This window comes from Sorex araneus, chromosome 3, assembly GCF_027595985.1.
Source record: "Sorex araneus isolate mSorAra2 chromosome 3, mSorAra2.pri, whole genome shotgun sequence".
Taxonomy (NCBI): domain Eukaryota; kingdom Metazoa; phylum Chordata; class Mammalia; order Eulipotyphla; family Soricidae; genus Sorex; species Sorex araneus.
In genome coordinates, this window is record NC_073304.1 from 166962687 (window position 1) to 166984857 (window position 22171).

The 22171-nt window shown below is 45.0% G+C and overlaps 1 protein-coding gene across 1 annotated transcript in view; it reads right to left on the bottom strand.

Annotated features, from left to right (window-relative positions):
- Positions 1 to 11501: 11501 nt before the first annotated feature.
- ZW10 (zw10 kinetochore protein) overlaps positions 11502 to 22171 on the bottom strand; it is a 28811-nt gene continuing 18141 nt past the window's right edge. Inside the window, exons 11-16 of the mRNA XM_004604703.2 lie at positions 20810 to 20881; positions 19715 to 19884; positions 18196 to 18326; positions 17557 to 17688; positions 16463 to 16665; positions 11502 to 12138 (exon numbers count right to left, since the gene is read on the bottom strand). Of these exons, the coding sequence (XP_004604760.1) occupies positions 12018 to 12138; positions 16463 to 16665; positions 17557 to 17688; positions 18196 to 18326; positions 19715 to 19884; positions 20810 to 20881 (829 nt within the window). The 3' untranslated portion in view covers positions 11502 to 12017. The remainder of the gene's footprint in view (positions 12139 to 16462; positions 16666 to 17556; positions 17689 to 18195; positions 18327 to 19714; positions 19885 to 20809; positions 20882 to 22171) is intronic.

The following is a 22171-nucleotide window of genomic DNA, read 5'->3' on the forward strand; positions in this document are numbered from 1 at the left end:
GCCGGATGTGACTTCAAATTATCTGTTCTAGGTCAGCAAAACCTAGCACTTAAAAATCAATGCTTATTAACTGACATGAGTGCGAAACCTTTGTGACTCAGAAAATATAAGTCAGTCAGACTCTCCATATGTGACCTTCTTTGACGATCTTTTCCTCTTTGTTCTCCAAAACCAGCTTTTATTCGTCATCCAAAGCCAATTAATGCCTGGTTGCACCCAGTGCAGGATGAGACACTTTGTAAGTTCTCTGTTTTCCTGGAATTTACACACACACACACACACACACACACACACACACACACACACACACACACACGTAGAATACAAAGATGATGAAATGACCTCAGGAATCTTTCTCATGGATTACATAAAACTAAGTGGGTTTTTTAGTTGATCCATCAGCTTGGAGGGCGACTGCTACTTCTGTGTTATCCTGTCCTCACAGTATCCTGGGAGATAAGCAAGGAATGAGTTTTCCATTTATTTGATTAGTTACCACACTGACACCAGAGGGGCTGAATGTTTTGCCCAGCTTCTCCATGCCAGGAGGTGTGAGGGACAAAAAGAAAAGCGGATATTTCTCAGGGTACGGCTAGGAGATAAAGCACTCACCGTGTGTGTGAAGCACTTTTGCCTAAGATCCATAGCACTGAAAAACGAAACAAAACCCTTGGGGTCTTCTGACTTTAAATCCAGAGCGCTCAAGCTTCATTCCAGGTTCCTGGGAAGACCTGTGAGCTCCATACAAGGTCACTGCCTTTTGAAGTGAGAAATGGGTCTCGACTTGAGCAGGAAAGACAAGAAAGAGGAGGTTTGAAGGCTGGAGTGATAGTACAGCGGGTAGGGCATTTCCCTTGCACACAGCCAACCTGAGTTCAATTCCAGCATCTCATATGGTTCCCCGAACACCACCAGGAGCAATTCCTGAGTGCAGAGCCAGGAGTAACCCCTGAACATTGCTGGATGTGATGAAGGAAGGAAGGAAGGAAGGAAGGAAGGAAGGAAGGAAGGAAGGAAGGAAGGAAGGAAGGAAGGAAGGAAGGAAGGAAGGAAGGAAGGGAGGGAGGGAGGGAGGGAGGGAGGGAGGGAGGGAGGGAGGGAGGGAGGGAGGGAGGGAGGGAGGGAGGGAGGGAGGGAAAGAGAGAGAGAAAGAAAGAAAGAAAGAAAGAAAGAAAGAAAGAAAGAAAGAAAGAAAGGAAGGAAGAAAGGAAGGAAGGAAGGAAGGAAGGAAGGAAGGAAGGAAGGAAGGAAGAAGGAAGGAAGGAAGGAAGAAAGAAAGAAAGAAAGAAAGAAAGAAAGAAAGAAAGAAAGAAAGAAAGAAAGAAAGAAAGAAAGAAAGAAAGAAAAGAAAGAAAGAAAGAAAGAAAGAAAGAAAGAGGTTTGATGAATCAGGTCAACTTAGAATGGAGGGACACAAGCATTGGTCCAGTCCAGTCTATGAAGGTTTGATAGTAAAGGGAATTTTCAGAAATCTGTGGGAGACTACTGATTTGATTACTGGCAAGAAGGGCAAGGAAAAGAATCAAACTCCAGGGCCCAGACTCTCTCGGGTTCCCTTTGAACTTCAGGAGAAACATCCAGAGGAAAAAACAGCAAGTGTCCCTTTAGCTTCCCTCCTTTTTCCTGCCAGAACTGGAGCAAAGTCCCCAGGGACTGAAGCTCTGTCAGGGGTCCCTGGACCCCATGACCTGTTCGACAAGCCACCTCTCCACTCTCTGTCACTCAGAACCAGTCACAAAGCAGTTGTCCCAGTCATGTGGCTAACTAAATGAACGCCCACTGAATGCTTTTATTGACCGGTCACTCCGTTGAGCTGGTCCACTTTATTTTTGTTATTTTAATGGAGTCACCATTAGATAGTTATAAAGCTGTTCATAATCGAGTTTCAGTCATACAGTGATCCAACACCCATCCCTTCACAGGGTTCATTTCCCACCACCCGTGACCCTGGTTTCCCTCCTGCGACCTGCCCCCTCCCACAGTCTGCCCACTTTGAAGGTCACTAGATTTCTAGCTATTAGTAAGCCGATGAAATAAAATGGACCCACAATTAGAAAAAAAAAAAGTCTGTGACTGTAACCAGTCTCTAAAACATAATCGCAACGTGTGAGCTGGAGGAGCTCTGATGGGTATGGAATTAAACTGGGTCCCCCACCGCCAAATTCATACATGGAAGTCCTAACTCCAGTACCACCAAATGGGACCTAAGCCTGGAGAGAGAGGGTCTTGGGGGAGAAAACCAACTCCAGGAAGTCAATAGGATGAGCCTGACCCACTGCAGCAGAAGACCAAGACGTCTGACCCGTGTGCAGAAGTACAAAGGCCCAGCGAAAGAAACAGAGGGCTGAAAAACACACCCCCAGCCGTCGGCATTTCCACCCGCGCAGGCCTGAGTGGGAAGAAGAACCTGGGCCTGGCAGAATCGCAGGCGGGCAGCTGCTGCCCAAATGCAGGCAGGGAGGGGGCCGCCAGCATTCCAGGCCGAGATGGTGCAGGGGGGGAGAACAAAGGCCCTGCCCCCGGCAGCAGTACTGAGTACTCGGCCCCACGGGCTCTGTGTGAGATGGCGGAAGGTGAGCTCTGGCTTCCTGCTCAAGCCTGCATAAAACCAGGCTCTCCCCCAGGCCCTTGCCCCTTCACAGGGCAGAAGACACCATCATGAAGAAGTGAAGGAGTCCGCCAGAATTAATGGGCAAAGACTAAGACTGATGTCGGTGGACCTCATGGGTGACTCACGTGAGTCAGGAGGAGAGAAAGACAGTCACCTTCTCTCACTCCGCCTCTGCCACCCGGGACTCGTTGGGAAGACTAGGACCGGTCAAGTCTGCCATGAGCCCCTGCTTGGCATGGGTCTGAGCCCCGCCAGCCCCACCAGGTGGCCGTCAGGCCACACTTGAAGACTGCTTGGTCTTCTGGGCACAGGAGTTGATCCCCACCACCTGATTTCTCGGGGAGCCACGGACTCAGGCTCTGTGCAGGAAAGGAGAAACCAGTCCCAGGCCTTACCCAGGGTTCCCAGGGTTCTTGTCTCAGTCGCAGAAAAGAATTTCAGGAGTAGACAAGCAATGAAGCAAACAGATTTTATTTGGAGGGCTTTTGGAGGGAAGGAGGAAGAGAAAAGTGGGAGAGAGTGGAGAGTAAAAGAGACAGAGTAACGTGCTCAAGAGAGAATGCGGGGCGGGGGGTAGGGCTGGAGTAATAGCACAGGGGGTAGGGCATTTGCCTTGCATGCAGCCGACCCAGGTTCGAATCCGAGCATCCCATATGGCTGGATCACATTTTAATCAGATTAAGGGAGAGGTCCGAGGGTTTGAGGAACTTCGTGGGGAGGGGTCCAACCTCCTCAGGGTCAGCTGAAGTTCTTATCAGGTCTGTTTTCTGTATCCACAGGATGCATCAGTCTTAGGATTTTCCTCCCAGAAGTTCTGTTGACCTAAGTTTTATTGCCGAGGGCCTTTCCCTGTCTACCTGCCTACATGAAGCCCAGGCAGGTGGACAAGCACCACAAAAACCCCAAACTCTCTGACCTCTCCGATGAAGTATAAATGTTCCATGAGTTGAGGGAATCCATAGTACATTCATAGTACAGACTGTAGCAAAGGGAAATCATGAGAGAGAGAGAGAGAGAGAGAGAGAGAGAGAGAGAGAGAGAGAGAGAGAGAGAGAGAGAGAGAGAGAGAGAGAACTCAAAGAAAAGTAAGTCCTGGACCCAAACGATGGGAGGTGAGCCCCAAAAGTCCGAGGATGATTCAGCAGCCAGGAGAAAGTCATCAGTATGCTGGCGGGTGAGGGACAGGAAACCATCAATAAAGAGGAGAAGATAAGAATGGAAAGAATTGAAGACACATCAGGGACTTCCGGGATAACTTCAAGAAAAATATCCAAAATAAAGACATCCCTGAGGGAGAGGAGAGAATGGGGAAGAACTATTGGTGGAAGAACTCAGAGTTGGCAACATGCCCAGTCTGAGGACTGAGTCATTTATGCAGATCCAAGAAGCTCTGAGTTCCAAACAAAGTAAACACTAAGAAAAACACCAAGATAATGTGTAACACACGACAGATAAAATCCTGAGAGTAAGAACAAAGAAGAAACTTAGAACAGAAATCATCCATATAAGATACAGCAGTTCTAGCAAGTGGAAACCGCTGGCCAAAAGAGAACAGTTCAGCACAGCAAATATGCTGGAGGAAATAAATGTCCCAACAAGGGCTGGAGTGATAGCACAGCGAGTAGGGAGTTTGCCTTGCACGCAACTGACCCGGGTTCGATTCCCAGCATCCCATATGGTCTCCGAAGCACCTCCAGGAGTAATTCCTGAGTGCATGAGCCAGGAGTAACCCCTGTACAATACCGGGTGTGACCCAAAAAGAAAAAAATATACTTCGGGGTCAGAAGTAGTATAATAATGCACTTGCTTTGTGAGAGGCTATTCCAGGTGCAATTTCCAGCACCACAAATAGTTCCCACAGTTCCACCAGGGTAAGCCCTAAAGCATTGCCAGATGTGGGCACCCTATTCCCATGCAAAAAAAGGGGAGGGGGAGAGATAGTACAGGGGTTAAGGTGCTTGTGTTGTAAGCAGCTGTTTGATTCTTGGCACTACAAATGGTTCCCTGAACTCTGAGTCAGTAATAGCCTCTGAGCAACGCTGGGTGTGACCCAACTCCCACTTAAAAATAAATAAATAGACACCAAAACGAATTGAATAGATACTGAGAAGTCCTAGATTTTCAGTTTCAAATAATAATAATGTAGGTACAGACATGAGAAAATATTTATAGGCCATACACTTAAGAAGAAATTAGCATTAAAATTAAATATATAGCAAAGGTAAATTAAAAATTTGAATATTATAATTTTTTTCATACAGCATGGTAATCAAGCATCAGTGGAGACTTTCGTGCCAAGTGGAACTTTTTTATTTGTCTTTTGGTATGTTGGGGCTTTTAGGCCACACCTGCCAGTGTCAGGGGACCATATGCAGTGCCAGGATTCAAATAAGGATTATGGCCAAGGCACATGCTAGGCAAGCCCCTTACTTTCGTACTAGCTCTCTGACCCCAAATAATCTTCTTGAGAGCATCATTCTAGAGAATGAGAATGAGACACTGAAGCCAGGCAACTTGACCTGTACCACTTGACCCTGACAGGGAAAGTGACTCCACCTTAAACCAAGCCATGCCCAGACTCCAGTCTACACCCAAGAATTAGAGCTGGGTCACCTCATCTACTCAGACTATCCAAGAAGGGAATCTGGAGGACCCTGGCCGTAAGGGGGCAGGGGTATCCTCTCTGGTGATGCAATCAGCAAGACATTTCTACTTCTAGGTAATTTGGGGGGTGGGGAGGGGCAGGGCTATTCCTGACTTGTTTGGGATGGTGCTTGATGGTGCTCAGTGTGCTATTTGGTGCCAAGGATCCAACCCAGATCTGAACACAAAGCAGCCCACTGAGCTTTCTAGGTAACTTTTAAGAACCCAGAAATACTCACAGGTAGTATTGGGTTATCTGGGACACGTAGTAAGAGCAGAAGGAAGGATTCAAAGAGAAAATGGATGGTAGCTGGCAGCTGCATCCTGGGGGCGTTATTAATATCCAGGGTTGGGGAATGGGAGTAGAGAGGGTCTAGGGTGAACTGAAGTAGGGGAGCCAGGGAGAAAGCAGAGCAGTTTGAGGACAACTCTTGCTGACAGAGAAGGACACGGTAAGAGCTGGAAAGGGTAGCACTGTCTATAGCAATGTCATCCCATTGCTCATCGATTTGCTTGACCGGGCACCAGTAACGTCTCCATTGTGAGACTTGTTATTACTGGTTTTTGTTGTTGTTGTTGTTGTTGTTATTACTGTTTTTGGCATATCGAATATGCCACAGGTAGCTTTCCAGGCTCTGCCGTGCGGGTGGGATATTCTCAATAGCTTGCTGGGCTCTCCGAGAGTGACAGAGGAATCGAACCCAAGTCGGCTGCGTGCAAGGCAAACGCCCTACCTGCTGTGCTATTGCTCCAGTCCAGGTACAGAAAGAAAAGGGTACAGAAAGAAAATGTTTCTGAAGAAATCTCCGCCAGACCTGTCCCGGGAACAAGCCTGGGTCTGAAATGCCAGGCTACCCAGAATTTGCTCGAGTGTTTACTCCGGGAGAGGGTGACAGGGCACATGCAGCATGTCAGGCTGTATGATCTTCAATGCTGAGTAAAGGTGATGGGTACACAGGAAGTGACCCAGGTTTTTGCTACCTTTATACTTTCCTGGTCTTTTATTGGGGTTTGTTTTTTGGAGGGGGTGGGGTAATATCCAGCTGTGCTCAGGGCTTACTTGGAAATCATTCCTGGACAGTGCTTGAGGACCATATAGGGTGTCCGGGCCTAAAACAGGTGGGTTGTGTGCAAGCAAAGATCTTACCTACTGTTTCATCTCTCCGGCCCATTTTCAGTTTTTGGTTAAAGGGTTTTTTGTTTTGTTTTTTAAGCTGTTGAAGTTTTCCCATCTTAATGTATAAAATCCTCACAATGGCCTACATGATTTTACATCCTTCTCTCCAGGAGCGATAGCACAGTATGGAGGGTGTTAGCCTTGCACGAGGCCAACCAGGGTTCGATTGCTCCATCCCTCTCGGAGAGCCTGGCAAGCTACCCATGGCATATTCGATATGCCAAAAACAGTAACAAGTCGTCTCACAGTGGAGACCTTACTGGTGTCGCTTGAGCAAATCGATGAGCAATGAGATGACAGTGCTACAGTGTTCTCCTACTTCCCTAGCCTTTCTTCCTCCTCCCTCCCACGCCTACTCTGCTTTCCTCCCACCCCACGTGAGGACTTTGCAAGGGCAGATGTCTTGCTTACAGCTGACTGCACCCAGGTATCTGCATGGCTTTCCCCCCTCAAGGCAGTGGACATCCCATAGAAATGCAGTTCACTTCTCTTCCTCCCTTCCCTGAAATCCCAACAGAGTTCACACTTAACGTTTATTTTCTCCAGCGCCCTTATTTTCTTTGATCATACCAATCTACTTCACTGTTATCACTGTGTCACTGTCATCCCATTGCTCATCAATTTGCTCGAGTGGGCACCTGTAATGTCTCCATTGTGAGACTTGTTATTGTTTTTGGCATATCGAATACACCATGGGTAGCCTGGAAGGCTCAAACCCAGGTTGGCCGCATGCAAGGCAAATGCTCTACCCTCTGTGCTATCGCTCCAGCCACCAATCTACTTATTTCATTTAATATCTTTGTTTTTTTTTTTTTTTTTTTTTTTTTTTTGCTTTTTTTGGGTCACACCCGGCAATGCACAGGGATCATTCCTGGCTCATGCACTCAGGAATTACCCCTGGCGGTGCTCAGGGGACCATATGGGATGCTGGGATTCGAACCCGGGTCGGCCGCGTGCAAGGCAAACGCCCTACCCGCTGTGCTATCGCTCCAGCCCCTTAATATCTTTGTTTTGAATCACCAGAGGGACTGGGAATTTTGGGTTAGGGAGTAGTTTCTGACTAGAGCAATGCCTGGTATCCCCCAAATCTAGGTGGAATGAATCAGAATGCTCTCGAGCTACTTTTAAGGCTCGAGACAGGGGGAGGGAAAGGTATCTTTGGCCTTTGCACAAGTCTTCAAAAGCTGAGAAAGCTAAGACCCATTTTCTCCCACCTACTTTTCTTCCACTAAACAAGAAATCTAGAACATCTGATTTCTGAGGAATAAAAACTTACACTCTTTATAACTAGTGCCCTCCCCCAACCTCTGAGCAGATTTCATAACTTGGTTTTGCGACATCAAGGTTATCTCCAGTTATATTATGTGACATCATAAAATTCCTAACCTAACTCGGGACAAAGTGAGGGATTATTTTAAAACCTCCAAAGCAGGGCTTTGCAGCTCTTCAGAAATCGTGGGCAAAATGCCCTTTTTTTAGGAGGAAGTCAGAAAGTGTTCAGAATCAATCGAATTATGAAGAATGTAATGATCAAACCCAATTTTATGATTACTTTGTGCTGAGACCTTTAGTATGTGAGGTAGTTTCTAATCTTCTTATCTCTTCCTGCCTGTACAGCAACCTTCCTTTACTAAGAAGTGACTCCTACAGACCCTTCATTTATCCATGGCACAAACTAGCTGTGGAACTCACACTACTTCTATGGGCTAGTTTCCTTATTAAAAAAATATAGAAACTCGTGTGTACCATTCATAATCTTCAGATGACAGACAAAAGCTTCAGGAATTAAAATAGAACAAAATCTCCCCCACATCCCCCCTAAGTGGGGAATGCTTGCCTTAAGTATTGCACTGTAGCACTGTAGCACTGTCATCCTGTTGTTCATCGATTTGCTCCAGCGGGCACCAGTAACATCTCCATTGTGAGACTTGTTACTATTTTTGGCATATCGAATACGCCATGGGTAGCTTGCCAGGCTCTGCCTTGCGAGCGAGATACTCTTGGTAACTTGCCAGGCTCTCCGAGAGGAACGGAGAATCGAACCCGTGTCGGCCGCATGCAAGGCAAACACCCTACCCGCCCTACACACTATGCTATCGCTCCAGTCCTTAAGTATTACAATAAGTATTTGCAAGTGTGGGAAGAAGAAGCACGGTTTTATTAATCAAACAAAATACTGTTTCAGCTATCCACAGTGATTCTTCAGTGACATGAAGGAGCTAAGAGTGTTCAGTGTCTAGACGACCTTCCAGGGCTGCTCAAAGTCAAAAGAGAAGTCCAGGGTGAAGTGTACAGGCTTCTTTGCTACCATTTCCACAGACCCAGCATGGATGCTGGAATTGCATGCTCCTAGGTCTGAGGAGAGAGTGCCATCTGGAGGCTCTTGGCTTCAGAAATCTCATCACTACTGACCACGAGAGTCTGAGCAGATAGTACAGCAGGTAGGGAGTTTTCCTTGTACACAGCTGACCCACGTTCGATCCCTGGCATCCCATATGGTCCCCGAGCACCGCCAGGAATGATTCCTGAGTTCAGAGCTAGGAGTAATCCCTGAGTATCACAGGGTGTTGTGACAAAAAAAAAAAAAAAGTTTAAAAAAACCTGATCACGGAGCTGGAGCGATAGCACAGCGGGTAGGGCATTTGCCTTGCACTCGACCTACCCAGGTTCGATCCCCAGCATCCCATATGGTCCCCAGAGCACCGCCAGGAGTAATTCCTGAATGCAAAGCCAGGAGTAACCCCTGTGCATCACCAGGTGTGACCCAAAAAGAAAGAAAAAAACTGACCACGAGACACAGGTCAATTCAGTATCCGCATGGCATTAGGAGGTGCAATCAAATCCCCTTAAGGATATAAACTGTTAATGTTCCTGCCTTTTTTGGTTTTGGATGACATCCAGTGATGCGCCACTGCTCCCTGCAAGACACAGGGACCATACAGTGTCAGGAAGCAAAACCAGGGCTTCATTCTAGTACTCCTTTGAGGACCCATCTCCCCAGCCCCGCAAGCTTGTCTTTTTAACAAAACTCCCCCCTCCGTTTTTTTTCTTTTTTTTTTTTTTTTTTTTTTTTTTTGCTTTTTGGGTCACACCTGGCGATGCACAGGGGTTACTCCTGGCTCTGCACTCAGGAATTACCCCTGGCCGTGCTCAGGGGACCATATGGGATGCTGGGATTTGAACCTGGGTCGGCCTCGTGCAAGGCAAACGCCCTACCCGCTGTGCTATCTCTCCAGCCCCCGTTTTTTTTCTTTTTTAATAAACAATCTTGGGAAATTTTAGTCATTTCTACAATTCTATTTGTAACAAGGGAAGGTTTCTTCAATGTGAGCCCAAACCCAATGAATCAAATCTCTTAAAATTCCTTTCCCCTAAATTTCCATGTTTTTTTCTAAAGGAAGAGGGTTTTGCTCCCATTCCAACTCAGGTTCCCTATGAGAACAGAAAGATCCTGTTCAAACTGCCCAAATCCAGTGTGCTCAACGGATGGCTTATCCCCCCGCCCAGAATGAACATCCACCTAATCATCAGGCAGCCTCGGGTTGTTTTGGCCAGGGAGGGGGCTGAAGTCTGCCTCTCCTATATGCCAGGGTATTCAAAACGATTCATCAGGGAAACCAGTCCAACCGGAAAGAAGCAACACAGCCTCCTCCGAAGCACTGGAATGCAGTTCTCTGCCTTCCTGATGGGGAGGGAAAGAGTGAGGGATGTGCTTTTCGGTTATAAGAGATCCCACCCCCAAATTGCTATACCTGTCAAGTAACAGGAATAGCTTCCATGAACAAAAGAGATCTGCTATTCTGTGTAACAGTCCTGTGATGCTCTTATTTCAGTTCTGTCCTCAGTTCCCCAGTCTATCAATTGCTGAGAGGGAAAGAAAAGCTATCTGGAATTGTGTGAATTTTCAAAAAGGTACTTTTTTTGCCTATAAAATGGCCCCTTCCTCCAGAGTTTTTGTTCTCCAAACATTAAAATTGGGCCCAGATCATTCTATTTTATTTTTCCTGTGAGTTCTCCTAGTAGGTCCTGATGGGTATACACAAATGGCTTTGATTAACCGCATCTGAGTTCTGTTACAAAAAGAAAACTATTCTTCTGCTTCTTTATTATAAGTTCCTCCGTGACCCATAAATTGGAAAAAGAAAAACGAAGCAATCTGGATGACTAGAGGCTGGGCCAGAACAAGAATGAGAAGATGAAGACTGAAGATTTTACGGCATGAGACTGCGTTCTATTTGGGCCAGTACTTAGGATTTTGAATTGTGACTGCCCTATTGAAAATTTCCTCCAAAAAGGACCTAACTTGGGACTGGAGTGACAGTACAGCAGGCAGGGAGCTTGCCTTGCACACAGCCAACCAAGGTTCAATACCCAGAGCCCTGTCATGAGGGGTCCCTAAGCATAGAGCCAGGAATAAGAGCCAGGTGGGGTCAAACTCCACCTGCCCCCAAAAAAAGACCCACCCCTAATGGCTGCAAAGAGTTAAAACACAAAACATTGAGTTAAAGATTATCTATGTATACTAAATAAAGAATTAAGAGAAAGAGCCCAGGGGCTGGAGTGATAGCACAGCGGGTAGGGCGTTTGCCTTGCCAAGCCAACCCGGGTTTCCCAGCATCCCACATGGTCCTCCCCGAGCAACGCCAGGAGTGATTCCTGAGTGCATTGAGCCAGGAGTAAGCCCTGAGCATCGCCGGGTGTGATGAAAAAAAAAAAAAAAAAAGAGAGAGAGAGAGGAGAGAGATGAATTAGCATCTCAGGGAACATGTAAACTGGGGGGGAAAAGGTAATTTAAAGTCTTTGCCCTTTGATAAGACACAGAAACAGTAGAAACTGAAAAGGCAAAAGTATCCAACCCAAGAAAGCAGAATTTAGTTGGATTAGAAAAATGCTTCAAAAACATCAAGTTGTTGAAGTTCTAACAATTATGAAAAATCAGGAACTGTTATGGAAAAAAAAGACACAAATTGTAAAAGTCACATATGCCAATACAAAGAAAAAGCATGGAAGGTAACATCTGTTGGTATCTTGTCAATGCTCTCATGTCATGGAAGACAGTCACCCTCTATCTGAAAAGCATTATTTATTATTTATTAGAAAGAAATAGCAAAGAATGCCTCCTTGATTTCCACAAAGCCAGATGTGTTCTCCCCTCTAAAATATATCTCCTATTTGCTTATAAATTTTTTACCCTGAGTTGTGGAAATCTAGATTCCTTGACTCAAGAACAGGGTCTACATTTGCAATGGACACAATTCCCCAAGGCCTAGGAAACGACATAAAATAACGCGGCTTTAACAGTTTCTTCTCCACAGAGGGTAACTATAAAGTCAATGAACTGAGGTACTTTACTTAATGTCTGAACGTCCAGTTCTTCAACAAAGCCTCATACTGGCCAAGAGGTAAAGCACTGTGATGTGAACGATGTGATATCAAGCTTCCATGATAAACTGGCTCACCAAAATCAATGCATTAAAAAATAATAATACAATGCCAAGTCACTGGTTCTGGTGAAATCTTTAAGAGAATAACTATGCCAACAAAGGAATCCACATGGTCAGATGCAGCTTTCTCCAGACGGTGAAGCTATTTAATCTTAGCGAGGGCAGCCGCTCTTCTTTCTGTGTTCTGGAACAAGGCACGAATTAAAGCTTTGACTTCACTGGATGAGAATGCAGCTGCCAAAGGTCCCTTTCCATCTGCCCACCTGCAAAACAGAAGACAAAATTCGACTTCCTGTTTCGTCTCTGAATGGCGGGCGAGATTCAAACACAGCTCTGTTTATTTTTTAAATTTTTGGCTTTTTGGGTCATACCTGGGGATGCTCAGGGCTGAGTCCTGGCTCTGCACTCAGGAATCACTCCTGGCAGTGCTCAGGGGACCATATGGGATGCTGAGAATTGAACCCGTGCAAGGCAAATGCCCTACCCGCTGTACTATCGCTCCAGGCCCTATTTCTCCATTTTAAATGGAAATAAAATGATCCCCATATATCCCCCCTTCTCTACTGATCTCTACTCTAATCCCTGACTCTTCTGTCTGTTTGCTGTGTTTTTTGGTGGTGCTTTTATTTTTGTTTTGTTTCTAATTTTGGGGGTTGGGGCCACACCTTGCAATGCTCAGAGCTTACTCCTGACTCTGTGCTCAGGGATCACTCCTGGCAGGCTCAGGGGGACCATACGGGATGCTGGGGAATGGGACCTGGGTTGGCCACATGCAAGGCAAGAACCCTGCCCGCTGAACTATCACTCTGAACCCAAATGTTACTGCATTTTTCATCAGCACAGATGCAGAGACCACATTAAGAAGGCAAGACAGTTCTCCCTTTCTATGAATACCAAGCCCTGCTTCAGCTTCATGATTACAGCCACATTCTCATACAGTCACAGACTTGGGCTCTGTAGATACTTTTAAAAAGTGAGTCACAAAATATATCCCCACAAAATCAAGATGACAAAGATCAGATCAACTATCTTCGACAGACCACAATATTTTGAGAAGGGAAATTAATTGCAAACAAAAACAAGAAAAAAGATATAAACACTTGGATGTCAAGCAAAACAAATCAGGACTTTCTGAATTAAAAAAAAATCGTTAAAAATAAGAATCTCTGAAAAATAAGATACAGAATCAAGCAAGCAAATGCCCAAAAGCAACAGAACTAAAGTGCTAGTCGACAGAACTGAGGTTACTTGAGGGGCCGGGGGTGGTGTGGTAGGTGGGAGGGATCTTTGGAACAACAGTGAAGGGAAGAGGTGCATGTGGTACGGAGCCATGTAAGCATGAAGCGACATGTAACAGTATTGTAAATTATGGTACTTCAAAAATAAATAAGTAGGGGCTGGAGAAATAGCACAGCGGGTAGGGCGTTTGCCTTGCATGCCGCTGACCCGGGTTCGATTCCCAGCATCCCATATGGTCCTCTGAGCACTGCCAGGGGGTAATTCCTGAGTGCAGAGCCAGGAGTAACCCCTGTGCATCGCCGGGTGTGACCCAAAAAAGAAAAAAAAAAAAGAAAAAAAAAGAAATAAATAAAACTTTTTAAATAAATAAATAAATAACTTGAGTCACAAGCAACAGAAAATCTTAACTGCCAAAAAAATTGCATTAAAAAAATATGTGTATACTGTTTACAATAGCCAGAATCTGGAAAAAACCCGAATGCCCCAGAACGGATGACTGGTTGAGGAAACTTTGGTACATCTATACAATGGAATACTATGCAGCTGTTAGAAAAAAGGAGGTCAAGAATTTTGTAGTCAAGTGGATGGGCATGAAAAGTTTCATGCTGAGTGAAATGAGTCAGAAAGAGAGAGACAGACATAGAAAGATTGCACTCATCTATGGTATATAGAATAACAGAGTGGGAGACTAACACCCAAGAACTGTAGAAATAAGTACCAGGAGGTTGACTCCATGGCTTCGAGGCTGGCCTCACGTTCCGGGGAAAGGTCAACTCAGAGAAGCGATCACCAACTACATTGTAGTCGAAGGCCATGTGGGGGAAGGGAGTTGCGGGCTGAATGAGGGCTAGAGACTGAGCACAGCGGCCACTCAACACCTTTATTGCAAACCACAACAGCTAATTAGAGAGAGAAAACAGAAGGGAATGCCTTGCCACAGTGGCAGGGTGGGGTGGGGGGGAGATGGGATTGGGGAGGGTGGGAGGGACACTGGGTTTACGGGTGGTGGAGAATGGGCACTGGTGAAGGGATGGGTTCCCAAACTTTGTATGAGGGAAGTATAAGCACAAAAGTGTATAAATCTGTAACTGTACCCTCACGGTGATTCTCTAATTAAAAATAAATAAATTAAAAAAATATATATGTGTATATACTCGACAGCACTCGACAGGGACGAATGGAGCCGTTACTGGCGCCCGCCCACATGAGCAAATGGATGAACAATGGGATTACAGGTGACAAGCGATATATATGTCTGAGGCCCTAGCAAAGCAAAAACAAACAAACAAACAAAAAAACCAACAGCAAAAGACACAGAGCACTTCCAATAAAAAAATCACTCACGACCTTATAAACTAAAGAGGTATTTTACAAGAGAAGAAACATGAATGAGTAAAAAAAAATTTTTTAAAAAAAGATGCTCAACTTCATTAGATTTTAAGGAAATACAAACTGAAGTAACAATGAGTCACCATTTCACACCATTTAAAGCCTGATATACCAGTAATACCAAATACTGGTAAAAATATGATAAAACAGAATTCAAATGTCTGTTCATGCGGCTGGCCCGTGTTTGATTCCTCCGCTCCTCTCAGAGAGCCCGGCAAACTACCGAGAGTATCATGCCCGCATGGCAGAGCCTGGCAAGCTACCCGTGGCGTACTGATATGTCAAAAACAGTAACAATAAGTCTCACAATGGAGATGTTACTGGTGCCCGCTCGAATAAATCGATGAGCAACAGGATGACAGTGAGAGTGACAGTAGATTAGAAAATAATTCAGTAGTGAAAATGAACTATCATAATATATATACTACCATGAAATGAATTTCGAAAGATAGAACTGAACAACAACGAAAAAAATTATAGAAGATTCCACTTACAGGATGTTTCAAAAATGAGCAAGTCTAAACATTACATTATTTAGGGATACATGCAATGTGGCAAAACTGTTTTTAAAAGGCAAGAAAGGGGCCGGAGCGATAGCACAGCGGGTAGGGCGTTTGCCTTGCACGCGGCCGACCCGGGTTCGATCCCCGGCATCCCATATGGTCCCCCAAGCACTGCCAGGAGTAATTCTTGAGTGCAAAGCCAGGAGTAACCCCTGAGCATCGCTGGGTGTGACCCAAAAAGCAAAAAAAATAAATAAATAAAAAATAAAAGGCAAGAAAATAACCAAAAGGTCAAGCCAGTCGCTGCTTCTGATGGCAAGCATTTGAAGAGAATGCACGAGGGTCTTTAAGTGCAGGGCAAAATTTTTCTTTAAGTGGTAAGAAATACACAAACATTTATTATTTCTGTTTAAATCCTGAAAATGTTATATATTATATTATTTCACCTATATATAACTTTTGGGGAAAATATTTAAGCTATACGACAAGAGGTGTAGTATTTTTGAAGAAAAAAAAAAAAGAAAAATCCCTCAACGGAATATTATCTTTACTGAAATTTCTGGGAGAAAAACAAATTGTATGAGGTATTTAAAAAAATAAGGTATTTCACTAGATTACAGAATAACAAAAAGAAAAATTCTTATCTGCTGCCCTCTGGAGTCTGATACTTAACAGCTTTCTTTCTTACCTACTAGAGGCAACAATAAAAATCAAAAATTGGGGCAGGAGAGAAGAGGTAAAAAAAAATAAAAATGTGTATGAAATGCAACTTAGAAATATTGATGTGAGTTCCCGCAAGAAGAAATCTCATTTACATTGTTTCAGAATGGACAATATTTGCTGAGAACAACTCTGACACTTCCATTATGACTAGCCTAATATATAACCTGTGACAAACCACACTGAAGCAAACAGATCAGTTGCCTTTTTTGTGCTCACACTGCTTCATCTCTAAAACAACAGAACCCCCTCCATCCATCCCCCCCCACCGCCCCCCGCTGAGAAACTGTGAGTCAAGCAAATAATGGTTAGGTGCTCATCATCTCTTACGGAGAAGAGTCACTTCTCTCTTCTCTGTTCACATCTCAAAGCCCATCTTAGGGCCTGGAAGTGGCTCAAAGCAAAGCGCACGCGTCTTGTACACAAGAGAGCCCAGTTTGATGCCTGACACCAAAAAAAATTTTAAAAAGGCAACAAAACCAAAAAACACTTGCCTTAGACTGGGCCACTACTTGGTTGCAGTCCCAGAGGCCCAAAGAATCCCCAGCACCCGGGGCCAGAGCAACACTGCCTCCGCAGACCCTTCCATGGAACCACAAGCCCCTTTGGCCGAAGTGGCAAAGGGTCTCTCAGGCTTCCAGAGCACAGGGAAAAGCGCTGCTACCCATGTTAGAATACTCTTCACAAGAATACTCTTGTGAAGCGATAAAGGTCTCTAGAGAAGCTCGATACTCACCGGTCCCCAATTTCTTGCAGGTTGGCTTGTAACATCATCATTAACTCTTTGAACGGCATCCACTTTGGCACATACACGGGGACCTCCTCCTGGTACTTCCTATTCTTGCTGTCTTCAGATAAAGGTGCAAATACTTGGGGCCCTTCATCCATCACTGTTTTACATAAGGAATATAATCTATCACCATCTTCAGTTGAGATGTCCTAGTTTAACACACAGGGAACACGAGAAGAATTGGGCCAGTTTAGAACAGGAGATGGTAGATCTTTGGTACAGGCTGTCCATGGGCTCAAGTCATTCAATTATTTTCCAACCAATTATTTACCTGACTCAACCCAAGATTTCATCAGCTCTCGGACGAGAGTTTTAAAGCTAGCATGACACAAATTATGCTTTAACGGATTGTCAATAATTTCATTTTCCTGCATGAAAGAGATTATTTCTCCAGAAGAATGTGGCAGAGTTTCCTGGCAAAGCATGGGATACATAACCAGACTGATACTGTAACAAGGGCTTGGCCTGTCTATGCATTCGGGGCATCAGCTGCACAGTTTAGGCCATTTTCCTGTAGGGTCAACATATTTATAACAATGGCAACAAGGTGATCAAACAATGACACCTACACAAAGCCGCATTCACTTTATATCTTAGAGACTTTGCCTAATTTCCAACCTCTTCATTCACAACTTGCAAATACTACATAGAGAAGCAGTGTAATTCCCTTTTTTGGGGAGGTCACATTGGCTCTGTGCTCAGGGACCACTCCTGGAGGTGCTCAGAGGACCATCTGCAGTGCTGGGAATCAAACCTGGGTTGGCCACATGAAAGGAAAGCATCTTTCCTACTACTCTACCTCTCTGGTCCCATAACCTGATTTTCTTATATAGACTTGCAATGAGCAAGTCTCCAACAAATTAAGAGAGAAATAAGACAGAAGTGGAAAAAAGAACAGTTTGAGTTTGACAGGCAACATGGAACAATTCTTTCTGCCACTGTTGATTAAACAGGAAATTCCAACATCCCTTTGTTAATAAAGTGACAATCTGGGATAAGAACTGAGCCTTAAGACTGGTGAGACAACTAATAACTCTTACCTCAAGAGCTGTGATTCTGCCAATGATCTCAGCAATTGCCGTATTGAGCAAAGTCCCCATGGCCTTACAATATATATTAACGGGCAAGACATCCTGCCACACAATTCCAAGTCTCTTTAGCTGGTGGAGTACCTGTCGAAAGAATACGGTATTTACATGCAACAGACCGTTACAGCTCGTATTTTTAAGATTTCCATCCCTAAACTGGGTGCTTCCTTAAGAGGAATTTCTTTAAAGGTGAGGTAAATCTGAAATAAATTCCTCTGGGAATATTCAACCATAAGTGATAACATTGGCCACAGGTAAAGCAGATGGGGAAAATACACTGGAAGGATAAGTCACTAAGGAAATATAGTTTCCCGTTCATTGGCTTGATCAAACAGAACAGAAACAAAAGCATAAAAGGTATCTAGATTTCCCCTCAGGAGTGTAAGAAATCAACCAGGCTTCCTCAAAGATTCTGGGCCGTTAAAAACCAAAGGGAGTGGTGCTGCGAAAGGGACTCGTGGGAAAGTGGACACATCACATACCCAAGACCAAGGTTCAATTCCTAGGACCGAAAGAGAGAAGAGGAGAGGGTGGGGTGGGGGCAGGTTTCCAAAGAGAGAGGACAAATTCCAGAGTTCTAAGGTCGCCCACCTGCCGGACTGCTTTACTTGCTGCAGAATAATTCTCTTCGTCATCCATATTGGAAAAATTTCTAGCGCTTGATAATCTTTCCAGAAGCTCTCCTTTCTGTGCCCGCAGTTGGGCTAAAAAACACTCTGTCCCTAGGATGGGAGAGGGGGCGGGGAGGGAAAAGAAAAGAATTCTAAAAGTTGTTCGACTGCAAAACCAGAGTGGAGGAGAGGCCAGCCCGTGGCGTGCAGCTGGGCGACCCAAAGGAAGGCAGCTGCTGAGTAACATCTGCAAGCTGCCCCAAGGCTCGGGAGAGCAGATCCCTCACGCCCAGGTGTGGCCCCAGCGCGGCACCGAGAGCTGCCCAACTACTGCCAGGTGTGGCCACACCTCTTTTTTTTCTTTTTTAATTTCTTCTAGTAAGTTAGCCAGCGTCTCCACAGTCCACTCTCAGGAAATAAGTCTTCCCCAAGTGTCCAGAGTCTGACAAGAAAAATTATTTGTCTATGAGGCTTTGTTCCCCCTTTGGCATCCTCTTACGGTTCCTGTTTTATCTCCGTGGGGCTGACTTTGGACATTTTAATCAGATCGGTCCGATTGAAAGCCTTTCAGTACTCCTGGATGCTTGCTTCCTGGACATTTTTGTGCATACAAGACCCTTAAGTGTTCAACCATGACGTCTCCCATTGCAAACTATGGCCTCCTAGGTTTCTGAACCCCTTCCTTCAGCATTTAATAGCCAGTGAGGTATCTTCAACAATACCTTTTCCACTGTAAGACTTACTCGTGTACTCCTGTATATCTTTCTATAAAAAAAATGGGGGGGAGGGGAATGGCCAGAGCAGGTAGGGCATTTGCCTTCTACCTGGCTGACCTGGATTCAATCCCTGGCATCTCATATGGTTCCCGGAGAACTGCCAGGAGTAATTCCTGAGTGTACAGCCAGGAGCGGGCTAGAGCGATAGAGCAGCAGGTAGGGAGTTTGTCTTGCACACGACCAACCTGGGTTCGATTCCTCTACCCCTCTCAGAGAGCCCAGCAAGCTACCAAGAGTTATCTCACCCACAAGGTAGAGCCTGGCAAGCTCCCCGTGGCGTATTTGATATGCCAAAAACAGTAACAACAAGTCTCACAATGGAGACGTTACTGGTGCCCGCTCAAGCAAATCGATGAGCAACGGGATGACAGTTCTTACTAACAATGCTAACCGGCACAATAAAAATCTTATTACGTGCAATTCTATTGAAATAACTTCAATTTAGTGAATTCAGCGCATACTAGCTATGCAGCCAGGAACTCTGATGTCCCATAAAATGATATTCTGCAAAAGCAAAGCATCCATAGAGACTGCAGGTACTCCTTTATAAAATCCAGGAACCAAGAATGCATGCAAATTGAATGCGCTGCATCCCTCCCACTAGCCAACGAAGCTCAGGAACCCCACCTCATTTTGAATCACCTCACACATAAATTGGGAAGATTACCAAACTGAAAAGGCGGCACTACAGGTGTGATTTCCTAAAGTTAAGGTATCAGTTACCAAGTCTCCTGAAGCCAGGAACAAGATCCACAAAAGTGGTCGTGCCGTCACAAAGAATGGGAGCAAGACGTGATCGGAACTGATGGCCCAGCGTGAGCAAGTGGTGCGCGATGAACATACAATTGTTGTGGTGAATGGCAGCCAACTGGGGCAGCTTCTGAAGATTCTCCCTGGGATGAGGGATTGAAAAAGAAATCACCAGTTATTAAACTGGGGTCTGGTGGTTGGTGTAAAGTGACTACTCTTTATTTTTTGGGAGGGAGAGGTGGACATTAGGTGCTCAAGCTTACTCCTGGCTCTGTGCTCAGGGATCACGTCTGAGAGTGCTTGGGGAACCACAGGGACCAAACTGGCCAGCTGCATGCAAGGCTAGTGCCTTATCCCCCATCCTATCTCTCCTGCCCAAAGTTACTACTCTTTTCAGGTATTTCTAGGCTCTACTCATCTACTCTAAACGTTGCGTATTGCCAGAAGCAAGCACATCACTGGGCGACAGACAGTACAGCGGGGAGGGCATTCGCCTTGCACGCGGCCAACCCAAGTTCAATCTCCAGCATCCCATATGGTCCCCCAAGCACCGCCAGGAGTGATTCCTGAGTGCAGAGGCAGGAGTAACCCCTGAGCATTGTCGCTGGGTGTGACCCAAAAAGCAGCAAAATAAATAAATAAAAATAAAAAATAAAAAAAAGAAGCAACTTGCTTCACTCCCACCCAACTGAGTAAGGTTGTTTTTATCCCAGTGATCCACAAAAGAGGACAAGGAAATCTGCAGGTCCGCCATTTCTACTCTTTGGACTGAGAACCTAACACAGTGACGCAATAAATTCCCTTCAAAGTTAGCCTGGAGAGCCAGAGAGATGCCTCATGCAGGTGTCCAGTTTCCAACCGAGTACGACCCGGTTCTCTAAGCACTGCTGGGACTGAAGTCTAAGCAGCCCTGAACACCACCACGTACATCCCCACCCTGCCAAAAGACTCCACACTGATGAGTGTGTGGGAAAACAGATGCATGTCCCTATACTGTTTTTAACCTGATTTGCAAATATCTTAGACACGCGGCATTACACTTTAGAAGTCGGACACTGTGGCACTTACTTGTGATATGTTGGTACGACATCGTGGAACAGATGGAAGATATTCCTCACAGAGTAAAAAAGCTGAACGGCACTAAGAAGAAAAACACAAATGCAAGAGCAACATGTAAGGAAATGGAGGAAAAGAATTCAAACTCCGAGCACCTTGTGTGAGCGCCAGCAACTCCATCTACAGTCCCAAAGAATGCCTGAGCCTGAGGCCACTTCTGGAAATGCTGTGAATCACGATGGAAATTGCGCCTCAACTGCCATTTATTAACCAGATCGCAGTCCTGAAAACCTAGGTCCATTAATAATTTAAACAGCAATGCCTCCAACCCCAAACCTCTTTTCCATTTATCAATTTGTGTTCTGCTGGTGCCCCGAGTACCCCATCCTTTCAGTAACAACTGGCGCTAAGCCTCCGGCAAATGTCACCCGTCGCTGACGCGCTCGGCAAAGGGCAAGGTATCAATAAAGGCATTCGCCGGGTTCTTTAAAATCAGGCTGACTTTCAGCTTTCACCTTTTCTCCTTCCCACCCCAAAGCAAGGAGATGAATCAACAACTCTAGGAGAGAATCTAACCTCGAGGTTTTTTTTTTTTTGCCCTTTAAATCTGGCCTTAGAATACCTGAGGAGTCTTATTAAAATGCACTTAGGGCAAACAGAAGGTTTGTATAGTTCACTTCTACTTAAGGGTATCTTTTAACTCTGTACCTGGAAAAAGGCACAGGAATTCCACAAATATTTAGAGAGTGAAGTCACAGTTGACATACACCCTCCGATGCTGTTACTATCTGATCACTATGACATCTGATTAAATTATTTCATTTTTATTTGCCACATAGGTTGCTTTTTACAGTTTAATAATGGGGAAGTGGACTCTTGTACTATATTTGTATTCTTAATCTATCCAGTTCAATAATTACTGCTTTTAGTGGGAAGAATGCCAATAGACATTAGTTTATGAGAGTATTATTTGGTCTTCTATGGTGTCAAAAAAGTTTAGAAAATAGGGGGCTGGAGTGATAGCACAGCGGGTAGGGCGTTTGCCTTGCACGCGGCCAACCCGGGTTCGAATCCCAGCATCCCATATGGTCCCCTGAGCACTGCCAGGGGTAATTCCTGAGTGCAGAGCCAGGAGTAACCCCTGTGCATCGCCAGGTGTGACCCAAAAAGCAAAAAAAAAAAAAAAAAAAAAAAAAAAAAAGTTTAGAAAATATTGCCTTGCATCTCTAACTTTTTGGTCTGGTGCATTTGAGATGACTAATATGAGAAGAAGAAAACACCGCTATATGTGTTTTTTTCTTCTACTTTAAACTGGACGGGCCTGTAAATACACTTCCTTAAAGGATCTTGGGAATATGTCCTTTAAACATGAGA